At 42.0% G+C, this 20,314-nt stretch overlaps 1 protein-coding gene across 2 annotated transcripts in view; it reads right to left on the bottom strand.

Moving 5' to 3' along the window:
• got1 (glutamic-oxaloacetic transaminase 1, soluble) overlaps window positions 1-20,314 on the bottom strand; it is a 74,688-nt gene that overhangs the window by 42,425 nt on the left and 11,949 nt on the right. For both annotated transcript variants that reach the window (XM_072238943.1, XM_072238942.1), the window contains exons 2-5: window positions 16,408-16,589; window positions 12,962-13,085; window positions 5,194-5,306; window positions 4,301-4,405 (exon numbers count right to left, since the gene is read on the bottom strand). In XM_072238943.1, the coding sequence (XP_072095044.1) occupies window positions 4,301-4,405; window positions 5,194-5,306; window positions 12,962-13,085; window positions 16,408-16,589 (524 nt within the window). The remainder of the gene's footprint in view (window positions 1-4,300; window positions 4,406-5,193; window positions 5,307-12,961; window positions 13,086-16,407; window positions 16,590-20,314) is intronic.

Raw genomic sequence — 20,314 nt, 5'->3', positions numbered from 1 at the left:
AAACCTATCATCTCCGAAACCATTTTTTTTACCCTCTCCAATCCCTCAACACTGGATACTGCGTTGGTCCAGTCAAGCCCGTTACAATTTCATTACTTTCAATCTCATTTCAAACTCAAGGAGGTAAAGGCACAGAATGTCTACTGCCTGCTCAAATAGCATACCTGCGATCCCATAATAGAGCTACTAAATGGTCTCTGATGTCATTAAATTGCAAGTGCATTTTTTCTTAGATTCCAGACAATGTCACAGCAGTCCAATGTAAATGTAGTACAGTAAATTTAAAGAAAAACTTTATAAGACATAGGAACAGAATAAGGCCATTTGACCCACCAAGTCAATTCCACAATCTCCCAGATGATATAGAAAAGGAAAACACACGCACCCTTTATAAATTCTCTGTCTCCAGTCACTAACGATAGTGACCATTTTAGATTTTACAATTATGTATTGCAAAATAAGTTAATATATATTTTTAGTATTTTACACTTCAATGGGATGTACTAAATGATGAATACAAAGTTCCCAATGGTGACAGTGAATAACTTAACAGTGATCAACATCACTCATTTGCCCATCTCTCCCAACCCACCAGATTAGCTGTTTAATCTCACAGATCTGAACGAATGCTACAAGCAATCAAAAACTTGAGTCTACACTCTGTCACAAAATGAAATGGAATTGCGTCGGGCTTTTTTGCCCTCAAGCCAGTTCCAAGACTTATTATCGTCATGGCTGGTCCATGATATAACTTCCTTTGTCCACGTACCTCAGTAACTTTGACTTTTATTAACCAATCTTAGATTTATTTATTGGGATTCAATGCAGAATAGGTCCTTCCAGTCACTCTGCCCACCAATTCCCTGATTTAATCCTGGCTCAATCATAAGACAATTTATAAAGACCAATTAACCAACCAATCGGTAAGACTTTGGACTGTGGGAGGAAACTGGAACAACCAGAGCAGACACATGTGGTCACAGGGAGAAGGTACAAACTCCTTACAGGCAGTGGCAGGACTTGAACCTGGGGCGCCTGTACTATAAAGCGTTGTGCTAACCACTACGTGCCACTAACCTAGTATAAACTGCCACTTGTAATGAAGAAAAGTTCCTCATCTCTGTCACTTCCGTCTGTAAAATAATTAGGAAAAAGCTGGCTCTATTTTTAATTACGACATTGTCCTTAGTCCTAGATTCCACAGCAAGTGGAAATGGTATCTATCTAGTGGGCCTGTAACTAATCTAATCCTTCTGAGATTTTGCAGATGACAGCAAGACAGTGCAAAAAGAAAATTGAGTTCATATCAGTTTAGAGTGCAAAGTAAACTTAAATGGTTGTAAAATCAAATTTGCCCCGCACTATCGTGACTGTGTAATACTTACCTAACGCTCAGCCAAATCAAGGATGCAGCACGTTCCAGACAATAAGAAACATTTTGCCAACAGTACTTCCAACCTTTTTATCTCTTTTCATGAGCTTGCACACCTACAAGCTACTCTGAGATAACATTTAGATGATGTTTTTAAGCTGGCTGAGGTGATGTTTAAAAAAAAGAGTTGCATGGTCTCATTCACAAATATCCCATGGATATTTTTAGCCTCACGAAGAGCAATAGCAAGGGGTTCTAATATTAAATTAAACAACAAAGGACTTAATGGACAGCCTTGCCTTGTCCCCCATGAAAGCTGAAAAAAAGGAGACCTACAATTGTTAGTAACAATAGTAGCAATAGGGGCTTTATAAATCATTTTAATCCAATTATTAAAATTAACACCAAAGCCAAATTTCTCTAAAACATTGAATAAATATTTCCTTTCGACTCCGTGGAACGCTTTTTCAGCATCCAAAGATACAACACATTGTGGAATTTTAGAAGAGGATGAATATATAATATTAAGTAGTCTCTGAACATTTGAAAAGGAATAACGACCCTTTATAAAGCCTGTTTGATCTTTACAAATAATTTTACCCAAAATATTCTCCAACCGATTGGCCATTATCTTTGACAAAACCTTCACGTCAACATTCAGTAATGAAATAGGTCTATATGAAGCACAGTCAGTAGGAGCTTTATCTTTTTTAACAATTAAAGAAATAGAGACCTCATAAAAAGTAGAGAGTAAGTCACCTCTCACAAAAGAATCCTTAAACATTTCCAACATATACGGAGAGAGCAACTTTCCAAATTTTTTATAAAATTCTACAGGATAGCCATCAAGTCCATGCATAAGGTCTCTCTTTATGCTGGTGATTTATTGATTTATATATCCAACCCTGACGAATCCATTCCTGCCCTGTTAAAATTATTTAATGAATTCGGAGGTTTTTCAGGATATAAAATTAATTTTAGTAAAAGTGAATTATTTCCTTTAAATGATTCTGTCTCTATATATGATAATACTCCTTTTAAAGTTTCAGACTCTTTTAGATATTTAGGTATTGTAATTACTAAAAAATATAAGGATCTTTATAAAGCTAATTTTGTTCCCTTAGTAGACTCTATGAAGTATTAATTTAGTAGATGGAGTCCACTTACATTTTCACTTGTTGGTCGTATTCATATAGTTAAAATGATGATTTTACCGAGATTTTTATATTTATTTCAGAATATTCCTGTTTTTTTGACTAGGAAGTTTTTTGATCGGATTGATTCTATTATTTTATCTTTTATTTGGAATAGTATAAGACCAAGAATTAGTAAGTGTCATTTACAAAAATTGAAAAAGGATGGAGGTCTTGCTTTGCCTAATTTTAGAATGTATTATTGGGCTGTTAATCTGCCATATATGTCTTTTTGGTTATACTGGGTTGATAAGACTGATCGGCCAATTTGGGTAGATCTGGAACTAAAAGTTGTAAAACAGTTTTATTTAACTTCGTTATTGGGGGCTCCTTTACCTACGCAATTAGGTAAAGTTGTTAATTTAAACTTATATCCTGTGATTAAGTATTCTTTACAAATTTGGCTCCAGTTCCGCAATTCTTTTAATCTTAAAAAATTTAAACTTTGTAGTTTAATTTAGCAAAATTACTTTTTTAAACCTTCTTTGAGTGATCCAATTTTTCTACTTTGGAAAAATAAAGGTATTAATTCTTTTTTGGATTTATTTAACGAAGATAGATTGATGTCCTTTGAACAATTAACTGATAAATATTCTCTTTCATATTCACACTTTCTGCAATACCTTCAAGTTAGACATTTTTTACAAAAATATTTAAGTAATTTCCCTTACATATTGGAGGCTGACCTGTTAGATACTATTATGAGTATGAATCCTTTGATTAAGGGTTCGATTGGAAGAATTTATAATTTATTATTACAATGGGACAATCCTTTGTCTAAGATTAAACAGGATTGGGAAAAGGAACTTAATTTGACTTTTATGACGGAGGATTGGATGTGGATATTGAAGTTGGTTAACTCTTCTTCAATTTGTGCTAGCCATTCATTGATTCAATTTAAAATTGTACATCATCATCATTTGACAAAGGAGAGACTTTCTAAAATCTTTCCTAATGTTGATAGTCATTGTGATAGATGTAAAACTGAGATAGCTACACTGACACATATGTTTTGGTCTCGTTCTATATTGGAACAGTTCTGGAAGTCGGTTTTCTCAACAATTTCTAAAGCAATTAAAATTAATTTACAACCTAATAAATTAACTGTGCTTTTTGGAATAGTTCCTCAAAATATTCATGGTATTTCTGTGTCTGACCAACATGTTATTGCATTTGTTACACTGATAGCTAGGAGGGCCATTTTGTTGAAGTGGAAGGATACATCAGCTCCCACTTTGTCACAATGGTTCTCTCAAGTGATGCTACGTCTTAGTTTGGAGAAAATTAGAAGTCGAACTTTTGAACCTTTATTTGATTTTGAGAAAAGATGGGGCTCATTTGCTCGTTATTATCATTTGAGTTAATTGATATAATTTTTCCACGATCTAATTGTAAATTCTTTTAGTATATTTTCTTTTCTTGTTGGCAGTTTGATGTTTATTTTTAGAAGCTTTTTGTATGATGCATGGCTCCGGGGTTGTACACCTAATGGGTTCTCTTTTTTTTCCTCACTTTTCTGCTCAGTAGGTTTTTTTTCTGTTATCACAAAATTTGTTTTCAATCTTTAAGATGATGGGTTTTTTTTGAGGCATTGTAAGTGTTGTTACTTCGATGTACTCATGTTATTTTTCATATATATATATATACACACACAATAAAAAGATTTGAAAAGAAAAAAAATAGAGTTTTTTGTCTGCCACCAAATGGAACTTTTTGAGGCCGTGTCTTTCCGTACCTTCATGACCTCGGCAATTTTCTTCCATTCCTCTGGAGTTGGATCAGTACCGGTCGGGTTGTGTGCACATGCATGCAACACGATAATTGAAAATTCTGGAGCATTCTAATTTCAGAGAGAGAGAAAAAAATTAAAACAATATTTTGTACATGCAAATAAAATGCACAGCACATTCAGGTTTAGAAAGAGTAATGGAGTAATGAAGAAGAAACCCCTTAACTCCAAATGGAGGCATTGGGATGCCGTCATGACGGTGCTTTTTTTTAAAGCAGACTTTCTTATTTTTACGAGCCCAAGTTGCTAGCTCGACACTCAACCCAGCACAGATGGAAAGTGTGCAAGGGAGCCGGCTGGATTCAAACTCGGGAGCCTTCACTCCAAAGTCCGGCGCTGATGCCACTATGCCACCAGCCAGCGAATGGAGTAATGAGCCAGCTATAATTTATTAAATTCACCAGACCTCCTTACTGTGCGATCAGCAATGTTGTAAGTGCTTCTCAGTCAATTCTCCAGAACAAAGGTGCTGAAGCTGTAGCCACAGGCCCAGATGCTCACCGTGCTTAGCAATCAAGGCTTGGTTTTTGCATAAATATTTGTAATGACTGCCATTTCCAGTGTACTTAAACTGGATTATGCAGAGTGCATTAGTTTTCTCAGCCAATAATTATTTCTTAACCAACACCTTAACCATTAAAATAACATGCTATCCAAAGCCAGCAGGTCAGGCAATATTTATTGCAAAAGACGTTTCTAAGGTAACAGGGCTTTCGTCAGATGTGGAAAGCGTGTTCTGTCTTGGCACAGTCAAAGCTCTCAAAAAGTAACTGTCAAATATTTCACTCTCCTAACTATGGGTAAATATTGGAAATCAAAAATACTGTTGCAAAGCACACCTCCAGATCCTCCAGAAGTCCTTGTAGGTCTAGACCAAGCTTGGTTGGGTCCCAGTAACGATAGCTGCGAATATCGGTGAACCCAGCTCCACCAAACACCCCATTGTGGTTTCCTGTAAAGTAAGTATTGCCAATGGAATTAAGGGCTTGGTTTGAAACTAAATTTCTACAGGATCAGAATCAGGCTTATTATCTGTACTGAAATACAGTGTATTGTGAAATTTGTTGTTTTGTGACAGCAGTACAGTACAATATATAGAAAAATACTATAAGTTACTCTAAGGAATATAAAAAATAAATAATTGACACAAAAAGAGATCAAGATGGTGAGGTACTGTTCATGGGGGAGGCTCATGCCCATGACGGAGCTGGCTGACTTTATAAACCTCCAAAGCTTTTTCCAATCCAGTGGATTGGAAACTCTATACCAGTCAGAATGCTCCCTGTGGTACATCTGTAGGAATTTGCTACAGGCTTTGGTGACATAACAAATTTCCTCAAACTCCTAATGAAATATAACTGCTGGTATGACTTCTTCATGTTTGCATCAGTATGTTGGCCCAGGATAGATCTTTAGAGACGAGTGAAAATGCTGCAACACCACCTCTCGAAGATGATGTGAGATGCTGTATTTTCGTGGACCCACTCCTCGTGCTTTTTCAGCCTTTCTCCTCTTCAGTCGTTAAGGCCATAATTAGTGAATGTGAAAGCAACAGCACTGTACAGTGGCTCCCACTCGAATATGAGTGTATTAAACTCTGTCACTATCAATTAAAGAAAGGACTCTTCTCAACCAGTAACGACAGTTAGAGTTTGTAGGATTTTGTGAATAAAACATGCGAAGATCATTTTATGTACTGAACAAAAGCAGCAGCCATTTACTTCCATTATGAGCAAAGCCAACAGCAGTCACCTTACACTGATGTCATTACATGAGACATCATCTCTGAAAGTGAACACAAGAACTAAACAACGGTGTTTGTGAATTATGTAGAAGTTTCTATTATGAACAGTGTGTGTAAACTGTCACCTACACAGACAGTGCCAGAATTCACCAAAACCAGCATTGTGAATCTCATACAAATCACTCGGCTTGGGTCCTATGTGCCTGGATTGGAGTGACAGCAGGGGCCTCTGGCTTGACCAGTGGTGCGCTGATACACACATGGTCACGTCACATGGTAGTGGAACCATCCAGACCTTGGTGGGGGTTGGTTTAAGACGATCTACAGAAATACATTCACGTTTAACCACCCTATCTACAATAAAAGACCTTTCCCCCATTCCAAAATGTGGAATGGGCCATTGCAAGTACGTTATGCAGACAAAAGCAAATGAGTTAAATTAAATAAGTAGTCCAAAAATAGAAATAATAAAAGCAGTGAGGTAGTGCTCATGGGTTCAATGCCCATTCAGAAATCAGATGGCAGAGGGGAAGAAGGTGTTCCTGAATTATTGAGTGTGTCTTCAGGCTTCTGTACCCCCCTTCCTGTTGGTAACAATGAGAACAAGGCATGACCTGGGTGGTTGGCGTCCTTACTGATGGATGTCGCCTTTTTCAGGCGCTGCTCCTTGATGAGCTGGATACTACGGAGACAGGTGCCCATGATAGAGCTGACTAAGTTTACAACTCTCCGCAGCTTAATTTGATCCTGTGCAGGAGTCACCCCCTCCCGACACCCCCCCCCCCCCCCCACACCAGACGTTGATGCAGGCAGTCAGAATGCTCGCCGTGGCACATCTGTTAGAAAAGTGTGAATGTTAGTAAGTGCTAATGTTAATGCGGAACTAGATTAGCATCAGAAAAAGTGATCCCCATTGACATGCTTCACTGTATGTTTCGGTGTTTTAGTGTACGTGTGACAAGTAAGGCTAATCTTTAAAATCTTTAGAGTGTAAAAGAGCGGCAGAATCTGGGAGGAGTTTACAGGAAATGTGGGGAAGAATAAAATGACTTATGACAGGATTAGTGCAGGGGTGATCACATTTTACAGACATTTAATTTTCTGAGGAGATGACAAAGATCACCAATAAGTACCAGGCAGTGGGTGTTGTATACATGACATTTGACCAGATCTCTCCTGGTAGGCTGATCCTAAAGATTAAGGCACATCAGATCCAAAGATAAAATGTTGGGACCTATCGGTCTGACAGATTGGATTCAAAATTGGTTTGGCTGTAGAAGACAGCAGGCAGTGGGAGAGGAGGTATTATTCTGATTATTCTGACTGGAGGTCTGTAACCAGTGGTGTTCCACAGGGGTCACTGTTGGGATCTCTGTTGTTTGTGAGATACACATGAAAGTGTAGGTAGTTTGCAGATGACACAAAAATTGGTGAAGATGTGGATAGTGATGGAGGTAGGACGTTGCACTTTGGGAGATAAAAGGTAAGAGTATACAGTAAGTGGCAGGCTAAGAGCAATGGGGCATAGGGTAATCTTACATTTTAGGTCCCAAAAAGTGGCAACACAAGTCGTTAGGGTGATAAAGAAGGCATAGTACATACTTATCCTCATTGGTTGGCATTGAGCGTAAAAATTGGGAAGTCATATTACAGCTGTATAAAACTTTGGTTCCGACTCCATTTGGAATTCTATGTGCATTTCAAGTCACTGTATTACAGGAGGAATGTGGAGAGGGTGCAGAAGTTCAGCAGGATGCTGCCTGGATTAGACAGCATTAGCTACAAGGACAGGTTGGACAAACTTGGACTGTCTTCTCTGGAGGATCAGGGGCTGAGAGGTGACCTGTATACAAAAGTATGAGAGGTATAAATAAGGTGGGTAGTCAGTCATTTTACTGGGATGAAAATATCAAACACTAGATGTCATGGCTAAAAGCAGAGACAGCGAAAATTTGAAGGAAACTTGTGAGGTAATTTTTATATATATATATATATATATATAAAGGTAACTGGAGCGTGCTGCAGGGGAAGTAGTCCATCTAGGTATTATAGCAACATTTAAAGGGGCACATGAACAGGAAGAAGAATTGAAGAAAAATAGGCCAGAAGCAGACAGATGGGATTATTTTAAATTGGCATCATGGTTGGTGCAGATCATAAATTTACAGAGATCACAAAAAGGAAGAGAATAGCTATTTCCCCAAACACTTCTCTTGTACTGTCTGCACAGGTGCTCACCATTTATCAGAGTGAAGTTCCAAGGTATTCAAGCTTATTAACTTCAACTGAACTGAACAGTAATGACAGGATTTCGCCACTAGAGGGGGCATTTTAACAAATCCTAAGGTATGTTATATGTAAACAACAGGAATTCTGCAGATGCTGGAAATTCAAGCAACACACATAAAAGTTGCTGGTGAACGCAGCAGGCCAGGCAGCATCTCTAGGAAGAGGTGCAGTCGACGTTTCGGGCTGAGACCTTTCGTCAGGACTAACTGAAGGAAGAGTGAGTAAGGGATTTGAAAGTTGGAGGGGGAGGGGGAGATCCAAAATGATAGGAGAAGACAGGAGGGGGAGGGATGGAGCCAAGAGCTGGACAGGTGATAGGCAAAAGGGATACGAGAGGATCATGGGACAGGAGGTCCGGGAAGAAAGACAGCGGGGGGGGGGGGACCCAGAGGATAGGGGAGGGGTATATTCAGAGGGACAGAGGGAGAAAAAAGAGTGAGAGAAAGAATGTGTGTATAAAAATAAGTAACAGATAGGGTACGAGGGGGAGGTGGGGCATCAGCGGAAGTTAGAGAAGTCGATGTTCATGCCATCAGGTTGGAGGCTACCCAGACGGAATATAAGGTGTTGTTCCTCCAACCTGAGTGTGGCTTCATCTTTACAGTAGAGGAGGCCGTGGACAGACATGTCAGAATGGGAATGGGATGTGGAATTAAAATGTGTGGCCACTGGGAGATCCTGCTTTCTCTGGTGGACAGAGCGTAGATGTTCAGCAAAGCGGTCTCCCAGTCTGCGTCGGGTCTCGCCAATATATAAAAGGCCACATCGGGAGCACCAGACACAGTATATCACCCCAGCCGACTCACAGGTGAAGTGTTGCCTCACCTGGAAGGACTGTTTGGGGCCCTGAATGGTGGTAAGGGAGGAAGTGTAAGGGCATGTGTAGCACTTGTTCCGCTTACACGGATAAGTGCCAGGAGGGAGATCAGTGGGGAGGGATGGGGGGGATGAATGGACAAGGGAGTTGCGTAGGGAGCTCAGTCTAGCGGAATTAGTCCTTACTCTTAATAATTTCTCCTTTAGCTCCTCCCACTTCCTCCAAACTAAAGGTGTAGCTATGGGCACCCGTGTGGGTCCTAGCTATGCCTGCCTTTTTGTTGGCTTTGTGGAACAATCTATGTTCCATGCCTATTCTGGTATCTGTCCCCCACTTTTCCTTCGCTACATCGACGACTGCATTGGTGCTGCTTCCTGCACGCATGCAGAACTCGTTGACTTTATTAACTTTGCCTCCAACTTTCACCCTGCCCTCAAGTTTACCTGGTCCATTTCCAACACCTCCCTCCCCTTTCTAGATATTTCTGTCTCTGTCCACTTATCCACTGATGTCTACTATAAGCCTACTGACTCTCACAGCTATCTGGACTATTCCTCTTCTCACCCTGTCTCTTGCAAAAACGCCATCCCCTTCTTGCAATTCCTCCGTCTCCGCCGCATCTGCTCTCAGGATGAGGCTTTTCATTCTAGGATGAGGGAAATGTCTTCCTTTTTTAAAGAAAGGGGCTTCCCTTCCTCCACTATCAACTCTGCTCTTAAACGCATCTCCCCCATTTCACGTACATCTGCTCTCACTCCATCCTCCCGCCACCCCACTAGGAATGGGGTTCCCCTGGTCCTCACCTACCACCCCACCAGCCTCCGGGTCCAACATATTATTCTCCATAACTTCTGCCACCTCCAACGGGATCCCACCACTAAGCACATCTTTCCCTCCCCACCTCTCTCTGCATTCCGCAGGGATCGCTCCCTACACAACTCCCTTGTTCATTCGTCCCCCCCATCCCTCCCCACTGATCTCCCTCCTGGCACTTATCCCTGTAAGCGGAACAAGTGCTACACATGCCCTTACACTTCCTCCCTTACCACCATTCAGGGCCCCAAACAGTCCTTCTAGGTGAGGCAACACTTCACCTGTGAGTCGACTGGGGTGATATACTGCGTCCGGTGCTCCCGATGTGGCCTTTTATATATTGGCGAGACCCGACGCAGACTGGGAGACCGCTTTGCTGAACATCTACGCTCTGTCCACCAGAGAAAGCAGGATCTCCCAGTGGCCACACATTTTAATTCCACATCCCATTCCCATTCTGACATGTCTATCCACGGCCTCCTCTACTGTAAAGATGAAGCCACACTCAGGTTGGAGGAACAACACCTTATATTCCGTCTGGGTAGCCTCCAACCTGATGGCATGAACATCGACTTCTCTAACTTCCGCTGATGCCCCACCTCCCCCTTGTACCCCATCTGTTACTTATTTTTATACACACGTTCTTTCTCTCACTCTCTTTTTTCTCCCTCTGTCCCTCTGAATATACCCCTTGCCCATCCTCTGGGTCCCCCCCCCTTGTCTTTCTTCCCGGACCTCCTGATCCAAGATCCTCTCGTACCCCTTTTGCCAATCACCTGTCCAGCTCTTGGCTCCATCCCTCCCCCTCCTGTCTTCTCCTATCATTTTGGATCTCCCCCTCCCCCTCCAACTTTCAAATCCCTTACTCACTCTTCCTTCAGTTAGTCCTGACGAAGGGTCTCGGCCTGAAACGTCGACTGCACCTCTTCCTAGAGATGCTGCCTGGCCTGCTGCATTCACCAGCAACTTTTACGTGTGTTGTATGTTATATGTATTCAGTGAAGTCAGCTAACCGTAATCAGAACAGGAATTATGGTGCCCTTTAGGAATCTTAACTCCCTCTCTTACCTTGAGCCACAATGCTACCCCTTCTAAATAATTGGTATCAATCATCTTAGGGAAAATCACAGTTCAAAAAAGTATTTATTGGCCAAATTGGCTGAACTGCTAAAGTGATACAATGAGCAAATGGTTTATTTTAGTCAAAGAGGTGAGAACCTGATTTTACCTACAGCAGATTCCAATTTCCTTTCCCTTCTTCCTTAGTGTACAGACCACCCACAATTGAATGATTGGACAAGAGTGCCTGACTATTTGTCATAGCCAGGCCACACTTAAAGGAGTCACATTGGAAAGCAAACACGAGGAAATCTGCAGATGCTGGAATTTCAAGCAACATACATAAAAATTGCTGGTGAACGCAGAAGGCCAGGCAGCATCTATAGGAAGAGGTACAGTCGACTTTTCGGGCCGAGACCCTTCGTCAGGACATTGGAAAGCAACTTGTACATCTTTTAACAACCTCCTCACAAGTGCACAGACTGAAATGGGATAGGGTGGGGATAAGACCTGCAGGCAAGGCTACGATTCCTTAGTGTGCTAGGGAGTTGAGAGGTAGAAAGGCAATCAAGAGCTCAGGGCCAGCCTCTATTAATCTTTAAGTATTTTTGTGAATGGATATAGTGTACGCTTAACATGTCCCTCCGAAAGCACTCGAACTTGCTTTTTAAGTAGAGGGCCCGGGGGTTGGTGGGGTGAATTCCTCTGTGTAATGTCTGGGAATGTCAGCTAGGCTGTGTTCTGCTCTTGAATTCCACATGGAATTCAGCAGCTGAGCACTGACAGATTCAGGAGCACAAATAGTTCAGACCAGCACTCTCAGAGCATGGGTGTGAGTGCAGGACTTAGTCGGTCATGATGGTACAGTGAGCCATTCAAGATGGGCGGAATGCAAAGGAATGCAGTGGTAATAAGGGCTCATGTAGTTCGAGGGAACGACACTGTTTTCTGCAGCTGTGTGCGGGAGTCTGAGAAGTTATGTTCTCTCCCTGGTGCCACAATTAGGGATATCCCAGGCCTTCAGGTAAACTTGGAGTGGGAGAGAAAAGATCCAGGTCTCATGTTCAACATGTGGATCAATGACAAAAGAAAGAGATTCTGCTGCAGATATACAAGTTTTAGAGTCCAAACTAAAAAGCAGAATCACAAAGGTAATCATCTACGAATGAGTACCAAGCCACATGCTTATCTGTTTATGTATAGCCTTTCATAGAATTCTATTGCATTTCTCTTTCCCTGTAAATGCCTATAAGAAAGCAAAGTTCTAGTATATGGTAACATACTTACTTTGATAATAAATAAACGAACATGCAAATTGACATAAAGATCAGAGAATTAAATTTGTGGCTAGAAGACTGCTGTGGAAGAAATGAAATTCGACTCATGAGGCATTGGACTTGGTTTTCGTGAAAGGGAGCTGCTATTCCATTGGCATGGGCTTCCCCTGAATCACCCAAAATAAAGTCACATCGCCCATCCTGCCTTTTAGTTCAAACTTCTAGGATAATTTATATGCAAAAAAACTTCCATAAAAGTGAAACCCTATTGCCAAACCAAGTTCAATCCTGAGTGTGAATCTGATCATTGTAGCTTGAGGGAAATCCCCTCAGTGGGATCTCCGGAGTCACTCCAGGATTTGCCTCAAAGATATACCGGCAGGCTGTCCACTGTAAATTAGTCCTTGGAATAGATACGTAGGAAAAGAACTGTAGAGAGCTGATGGTCATTGTGTGAGTGAATGATACAGGCGACATTGGAAAGGAGAACAGGGTTTACTGGGAGTCAGATTGGACTGATAGGCTGAATGCCTTCTGCTGTGCTACCGTAAGTAAATTAATAACACATCCTTTAAAAGACAATTTTCAAAATTTGGACAAGCACATACCCCAAGTCGGTGCAGAAACATATACTGGAGTTGATGAGTTATTAGTTCCATTGTACCATGCGTGCAGAAATTCAGCACCCAAACGAAGTGCGCCAGTTCCTCCCAGACACTGCACACCACCCACCTGTCACAAAAAGGACACAGGTTAAGCTGAGATACAAAATGGCAGGAATCACTTTGCTATCTTTCAATGGTGTTAAAATTATACCGTGAGTTAAACTAATGTGACCATATGGAAGTTGTATACAAGAAAAATGTCACTGAATAGCATTATCAAAGTTCAGCAGGCCAGCTTCAGACTGAAGATTCCATTTTCAAGCTCTTGCATCTGCCAGCATTTGGCCTGCAGGTGCGATCACGACAGCCAGCTTTTAGTAGGGCAACAAAAGCACTCTGTCATCTATGGGGGATCATGTCTACCAAATGAACAGATGTTGTAATGATAGAACAGATATGGGAGAGTACTGCTAGGGGGTCAGATGAACCCTGGACAGACCAGTGAACAGTGCCTGCAGGAGACACGTTCTTGCTGCATTGGACTACAGTAACTGACTGGGGTTTCAGGCAGACACTCCTGCAGAAAATTTCCAGGGAGATATCTGAAAAAACAATAAATTTCCAGGTCTGTAAGTGCGTGTAGGGAGACTTCAGAATTTACCACATTACAAGAGAGAAGTTTTGTAGCTTGATGCCAGCCAAAAGGCATTGATTTTTCTCCTCTGTTATACAGCCCTATTCAGAAATCAACTGAATAATTTTTGACACTAGTATTATATTAGCTCATCTGCAATATCAAGTTCACTCTACTAACTAGTTCAGCTACCTGACTAAACACAAAGTGTGGAAAAGACATGATATTGTGCAAGTTTAATTTCCTTATAGATAAAGTGCAGAACAGGCCCGTTCACAATCCACCTATTTAATCCTAGCCTCATCAAATGACAATTTACAATGACCAACTAACCTACCAACCAGTATGCCTTTGGACACTGGGAGCAAACCCATGAGCTCACAGGGAGGACATACAAACTTCTTACAGACGATGCCAGAAATGAACTCCGAACTCCAAAATCCTGAACTGCTATGTTATCGTGGCTAATCTGTTAAATAGTCCTCATTTAGATTTAATCACTCCCTACCTTCCGCGCAAGGCTACTGTTGTTTTGGTTTGAAAGAGTTCACACATGATCAAACTCACTAGAAAAATATCTTGTCCGCAATGGTTATGGAAGGTTAATTGCAATCTTGAATTTGAATTATCCAATTGAGAATGCCATTGCTTTTCTCCTCTGCCACCCAAATAGCTCATTTTAGCTCACTGCAAACCCACATTGCAGGTTCTGCTTGAAATTCAATGAGAGTAGGAGTTTGGGATTGGCTCCTCTGCTTTAATTGGAAATTAACTATCAGATTTCCAACAGAAACACAAGAGACTGCAGTAACACACACAAAATGCTGGAGGAACTCAGTAGGTCAGGAAGCAACTCGAGGAGAAAGGGAGTTGTCGGCATTTTGGGAATTCAGGATTTCAGCAGACTATTTGCTGCTATAAGATTACCAACATGGTGGAGTCTTCAATAACTCTGCCTTTTCCATTGCTTTCCGATTAGCTATCAGAATTAAAACTGTTACCTGGCAAAAGCAGAATGCATTAGTTCCAGAGCACACTTACAAATCTGCGCAAACTCACTAAAGCTACGTAAGTGAACCTTGCTTAACTAAACAAAATACAAAGTGCTGGAGGAACTCAGCAGGTCAGGCAGCATCCATGGAGGGAAAAAAACAATGGCCCTTCATCAGGACTGTATAGGTGGGAAACTTGATTAACTGAATTCATTAAAAAAAAGGTTAAATCGTTGAACAGTCTATGGTTAATATTAAAGTAAAAATTCTGGAAATACTTGGCAGGTGAGACAGAAATAGGTGGAGAGCAAATCAGAGTTAACTTTTTAGGTTGATATCCTAACATCAAAAGTTGAAAAAGTGCAAAATCAGAGAAATAAGGGTAAAGGATATGTTTGAAATAGCATGAAGAACAATAGAGACAGATGAGACAAGTGACACACACAAAGTGCCGGAAGAACTCACAGAAACAGTCATCGCCACCCCTGCCCCCTGCCAACTTCTTATACTGGCATTTGCACCCTTCCTTTCCAGTTGGCTTCTCTGCTTGTGGAGAAAACTACACAGCTGGACACAAAACGAAGTACATCTAGTGGGAAAAAGTACATGTGAAGTTAAGATGGCGCCAAGTGGCTGCCTCTTCGAGCTCATCTGTGAAAAACAGCTTAATTCCTCCCTTTAATGTCTCGTTTTTCTCTTTTTAAGGTGGATGGGGTTCTACTGAAGTCCTGATCCGCACGTGGTACTCAAACTATGTTTTTTTTTTAAAAGCACAGGTGAGTTCCCGTTCCTGGAGCTTATCATTTTCCAACATTCTCCAGGTGTGGCTTGGATGACGGTGCCTCCAGGATGCGGCCCTATCGATGACCGATCTCAGGCTGGTGTCACGGGAAATGGAACATCAGGATTTCCCTACGGCAGATGTAGGGCAAAGCAATGTGACAGACTATAATGTCCTAACAGCGACTGTCGGTCTCCCCTTTCACTGTGAAAGTGGGCGACTGTGCGTGTGTGTGAGTGAGTGAGTGAGTGAGTGAGTGAGAGAGAGAGAGAGAGAGAGAGAGAGAGAGAGGGAGAGAGAGAGATATTGAGATTGACTGACTGTGGCTCTCGAACTGTCAGGTGAACAATAGTTTTCGTTAACTGCAGATCATGGTCTCTGGGTGCTTTGCTGTTGCTTGCTGGATGGTGGGTACTGACACTATTTTCTGAAAAGGGTGGGGGAGCCTGTTGTATTGATGCAGGCTGCTGCTTGCATGGGGGAGGGGGGCTTTGGGTTCTAATGTTTTTCTGTCGTTCATTGTATTGGGGTTCTTCCAGTTCTCGTGGATGTCTGCAAAGTCAAGTATTTCAGGTTGTAGACTGTATACATTCTCTGATAACCATTTGAATCATTGCTTCACAGGAAGGGAGTGTTCGAGCCCCTCGATGGTATGAACGACGAACGAAAGGGCAGATGTTTGGAACTGCTTGAGGATGTGCGGAGGAGAACTGGTTGGTAGTGGGGTCAGAAGAATGAGGCAAGGAGCTGCTGAGGGACCGGTGTTGGCATTTCCAGCTCTCCCCTTCTCTGCAACTTAAAAATTCAATTTCTAACTTCTCGTTGTACTCATGTGAGGTTTACCATCCAGAAAAGTTGATCTCTGTTTCTCTCCACAAACGCTGCCAGTGCTTTTCTATGTAAGCCACTAATGTAATTTCACTAATAGTTTGATTAAAGCACTTGCACAACAAAAATGTTTTTTTTTAAAACATATTCCATTATTTACACTCTTTCCCAACCTGTGCATCGACAGTTCAAACCTATCAAACTAGGCACTTACCCTGCCTTCTGCAATGGCCGGATTGTCCTTTCCAAGAACTGTTTCACAAGAACTCTTGGTGAATTCTGGAATGCCCAAAATGGGTATGTATTCGTGATTAAGACTATCATTATTAGCCAGGCATTTTTCCACCTTCCTCACCACAGGTAACACCCAGGGTGTCCCTTCATCGGTACGATAAGCTGCAAGAAACAATCAGGGAATGGGGGAAGGCACAGTACATAGTTAAAATCTTACTAAAGAACACATTAAAGGACATTTATAATTCAACTCTGCTGTGGTGTTCATCAATTTAAGGCAAATATTAAAAGGTACCTGATTAAATTAATGTTTAAATCCTCTAACTCATACATCTACCTAAAGCATTAACATGTCCAATTCTGTTGCTTTCTGTACAGAATGCAACTTCTGAGGAAATATTAGAGTCAAGAAGCTCTGAACTGTACAAGTGAAAAGTAAAGAAACAATAAAATATGGAAATCTTTTTTTAAAAACGATTGTCACTTAGTACTTCATAAATGTTTGAAGAGAAATATTTTTTATACTGCAGCATGTGTCTATACAGAATAGGCATGAGTGCAATATGATCGGCTATTGCATTAAGCCACCACAAATCAAAGGCAAGGTCAAGTTTATCGTCATGTGCGCAAGTACATGAATACACACAGATGTAATGAAAAACAAACTTACAGCAACATCACAGGCACAGAGCATCAGATAAGCAACATTCGCAAGAAAAACGAACTAAACTTGACCTGGATGTTGGGGATGTTTAACGATGGATGTTGCTTTCCCGAGGCAGTGACTCCTGTAGGTAGTACCAGCAGTAGGGGGGGGGATACATCTGTGATCCAGTGGGCAGAGTCAACCACTCTCTATGTTCCTGTGCATTCAAATTCTGTACAGGGCCATAACGCAGCCCGTCAGGACACTTACAACGGTGCCTCTGTAGAAGCTTCAGCTGCATTGAGGTGGTAGCACGACCACTTAATTAAATATTGATATTCCAACTTTGGATAATAATTTGGAACTGTATCACGGTTTGTTAAAGCTACAGGTTATCATTTTCCAAAAATGCACGAGTGCCAGAATTGGCAGTCTTTTGGCTTCAAATTCCTACCACCCTTTGCATGATTTAAATACTTCTAAACTTCACTCCTGGAAAACTTCCTTCCAACTGCACTTCCCAATCCTGATATATTAAAAAAACACAAATGCTGGAAACAATATTTTCTGGCTTATTCCGAAGTGGAATCTCTGGAGCAAAAGGCCCCGATATTCTTGGCTTTGCATGTTTCAGCGGCTGGGGCGAGATTGAAGGCGCTCGGGAAGCTGTATCGGAGAGGCTGGTCGGAAGCTCGAAGTTTTTGGACAGATGGACAGAGTCGGCTGCTTCCAGGGCATCGGCAAGTTGATGGTGCCTGGAGATTTATGGCAGGGGGTTTCTCCCTTTTGCTGCCGCTATGGGGGACTCGGGAGTCGATCGACTCAGGGACTTTTGAGACTTTATTTACCATGCCCATAGCTTGTTCTTCATCAAATTATGGTATTGCTTTGCACTGCTGTTATAATTATGTGGTTCTGTCAGTGTTAGTCTTTGGTTTGTCCTGTTTTCTGTGATATCACTCTGGAGAAACATTGTATCATTTCTTAATGCATGTATGCATTTCTACATGACAATAAAAGAGGACTGAGTGTTCTCATAACCTAAAGTGGCAAAAATAATTTCTGTCTTCTCTCCATCTACTCTATCCTTTTGACATTGTAAAAGCGCACACCAGGTATTTTCACAACATGCTGGAGAAACTCAGCAGGTCGGGCAGCATCCGTGGAAACCACCAGTCAACGTTTCGGACTACGTTTGCCACCCACTTCAACTCTGCTTCACATTCCCATTCGGATATGTCCATACATGGCGTCCTCTACTGCCATGATGAGGCTAAACTCAGGTTGGAGGAGCAACACCTCATATACTGTCTAGGTAGTCTCCGGCCCCTTGGTATGAACACTGAATTCTCCAACTTCCGGTAATTCCCTCCCCCTCCCTTCCCCTATCCCTATTTCACTCTGCCCCTTCCCCCAGCTGCCTATCACCTCCCTCACCTCCTTCTACTACCCATTGTGTCTTCCCCTATTCCTTCTTCAGATTTCCTGCCTATCACCTCCCTGCTTCCCCTCCCCCACCCCTTGATCTTTCCCCTTACTGGTTTTTCACCTGGAACCTACCAGCCTTCTCCTTCCCACCCTCCCCCCACCTTCTTTATAGGGCCTCTGCCCCTTCCCCCTACAGTCCTGACGAAGGGTTCCGATCCGAAACGTTGACTGATCGTTTCCACGGATGTTGCCCGACCTGCTGAGTTCCTTCAGCGTGTTGTGAGTGTTGCTTTGACCCCAGCATCTGCAGAGTATTTTGTGTTTACACCACGTATTTTGTCTGCAGAAGGTAAATGACTGCCGTTGACTACCTTTATTAGAAGGGAAGGCAACACTACTTGGAATTTAGTCAATACAGCAAAATGGGGAGCAACAGTTGGGATAAAATGGACCAAATAGCAGCACAATATTAAACCCAACAGACCTGCGGCTTCCTTTCCCCAAAAGGCTACATATTTGTGAAATAATCAAGTATATCTTTGTCACAAGTTACAGAATATACAGTACTGTGCAAAATTCTTGGACACATATATAGCTAGGGTGCCTAGGACCTTTGCTTGGCACTGTAACAGTCAACGTGGAGCAGGGAGTGAGTTTGTACATCCGGTGGGAGCAAAGGATGTTGGGCATGGTGAAGGTGGCGGCAGAGAAGCAGTGCTAGGGCTGGGATGTGGCATGAGTGCAGACACACCCAACCCTGAGACACCAAGCAAGGTAATTTGACTCCAAATAATTGGTTTATTGATCACTACAGAATGTCTCTCTGGAGCTTCCCACTCCTTCCCTTCTCCTTTTCCCTTTTCCCAACCATGATTCCCCTCTCCGTTCCCACATATCAGGATCAGGTTTACCATTACTCACATATGTCATGAAGTTTGTGGGTTTTTTTGCAGCAGTATAGTGCAATACTTAAAATTACTACAGTTCTGTGCAAAAGTCTTAGGCACCCTAGCTATATACATGTGCTTAAGACTTTTACACAGAACTCTATATAATGTAAATCTCATAAGCAACGGCGGGAAGAAAAGGTGGCAGCGCGACGCAGCGCACAGCGGCCACTCCGGTGAATCATATCTGTTATCTGTCCAGTAGGGTGCCGTGCACAATCCTGATTTGATGGAGAAAGACATGAGAGCATGGAGGAACATCTGGTGAAACTTCTGAAATGCCTGCTTCACTGCTGCTGCTACTGTGTGATCCAGAATCTCCAGAGGGAAGGCCCCGAGTCCTCGGCTTTGCTTGTTGCTCGTCGGCCGGGGTGGGGTCGAAGCGCTCGGCAGAGATGGTGCTGGGTGTCAGAGGCTTGAAGTTTTCGGACAGACTCAGAGTCAGCTGCGGTCGGGTGCTTCCAATGCATCGGCAAGTTGTCAGCGCTTGGAGGTTCATGGCAGGGACAGTTTCTCCCTTCTACCGTCTGCGTGAGATGATGGGACTATCAGGACTTGAGACATTTTTTACTGCGCCCATGGTCTGCTCTTTATCAAATTACGGTATTGCTTTGCACTGTTGTAACTATATGTTATAATTATGTGGTTTTGTCAGTTTTAGTCTTGGTTTGTCCTGTGTTTCTGTGATATCTTTCTGGAGGAACATTGTATCATTTTTTAATGCATGCATTTCTAAATGACAATAAACGAGGACTGAGTGTCCTCATAATCTAAATGAAAGTAGAATGATATCAAGTAATTCTTCGACATTCAATGAGTAGTGAGGTGGGGGGGGGTACACAGGAGTTTCAATCCATAATCAGAGA

This window comes from Mobula birostris, chromosome 21, assembly GCF_030028105.1.
Source record: "Mobula birostris isolate sMobBir1 chromosome 21, sMobBir1.hap1, whole genome shotgun sequence".
NCBI lineage: Eukaryota > Metazoa > Chordata > Chondrichthyes > Myliobatiformes > Myliobatidae > Mobula > Mobula birostris.
This window is presented reverse-complemented; position numbering and strand designations above follow the sequence as displayed.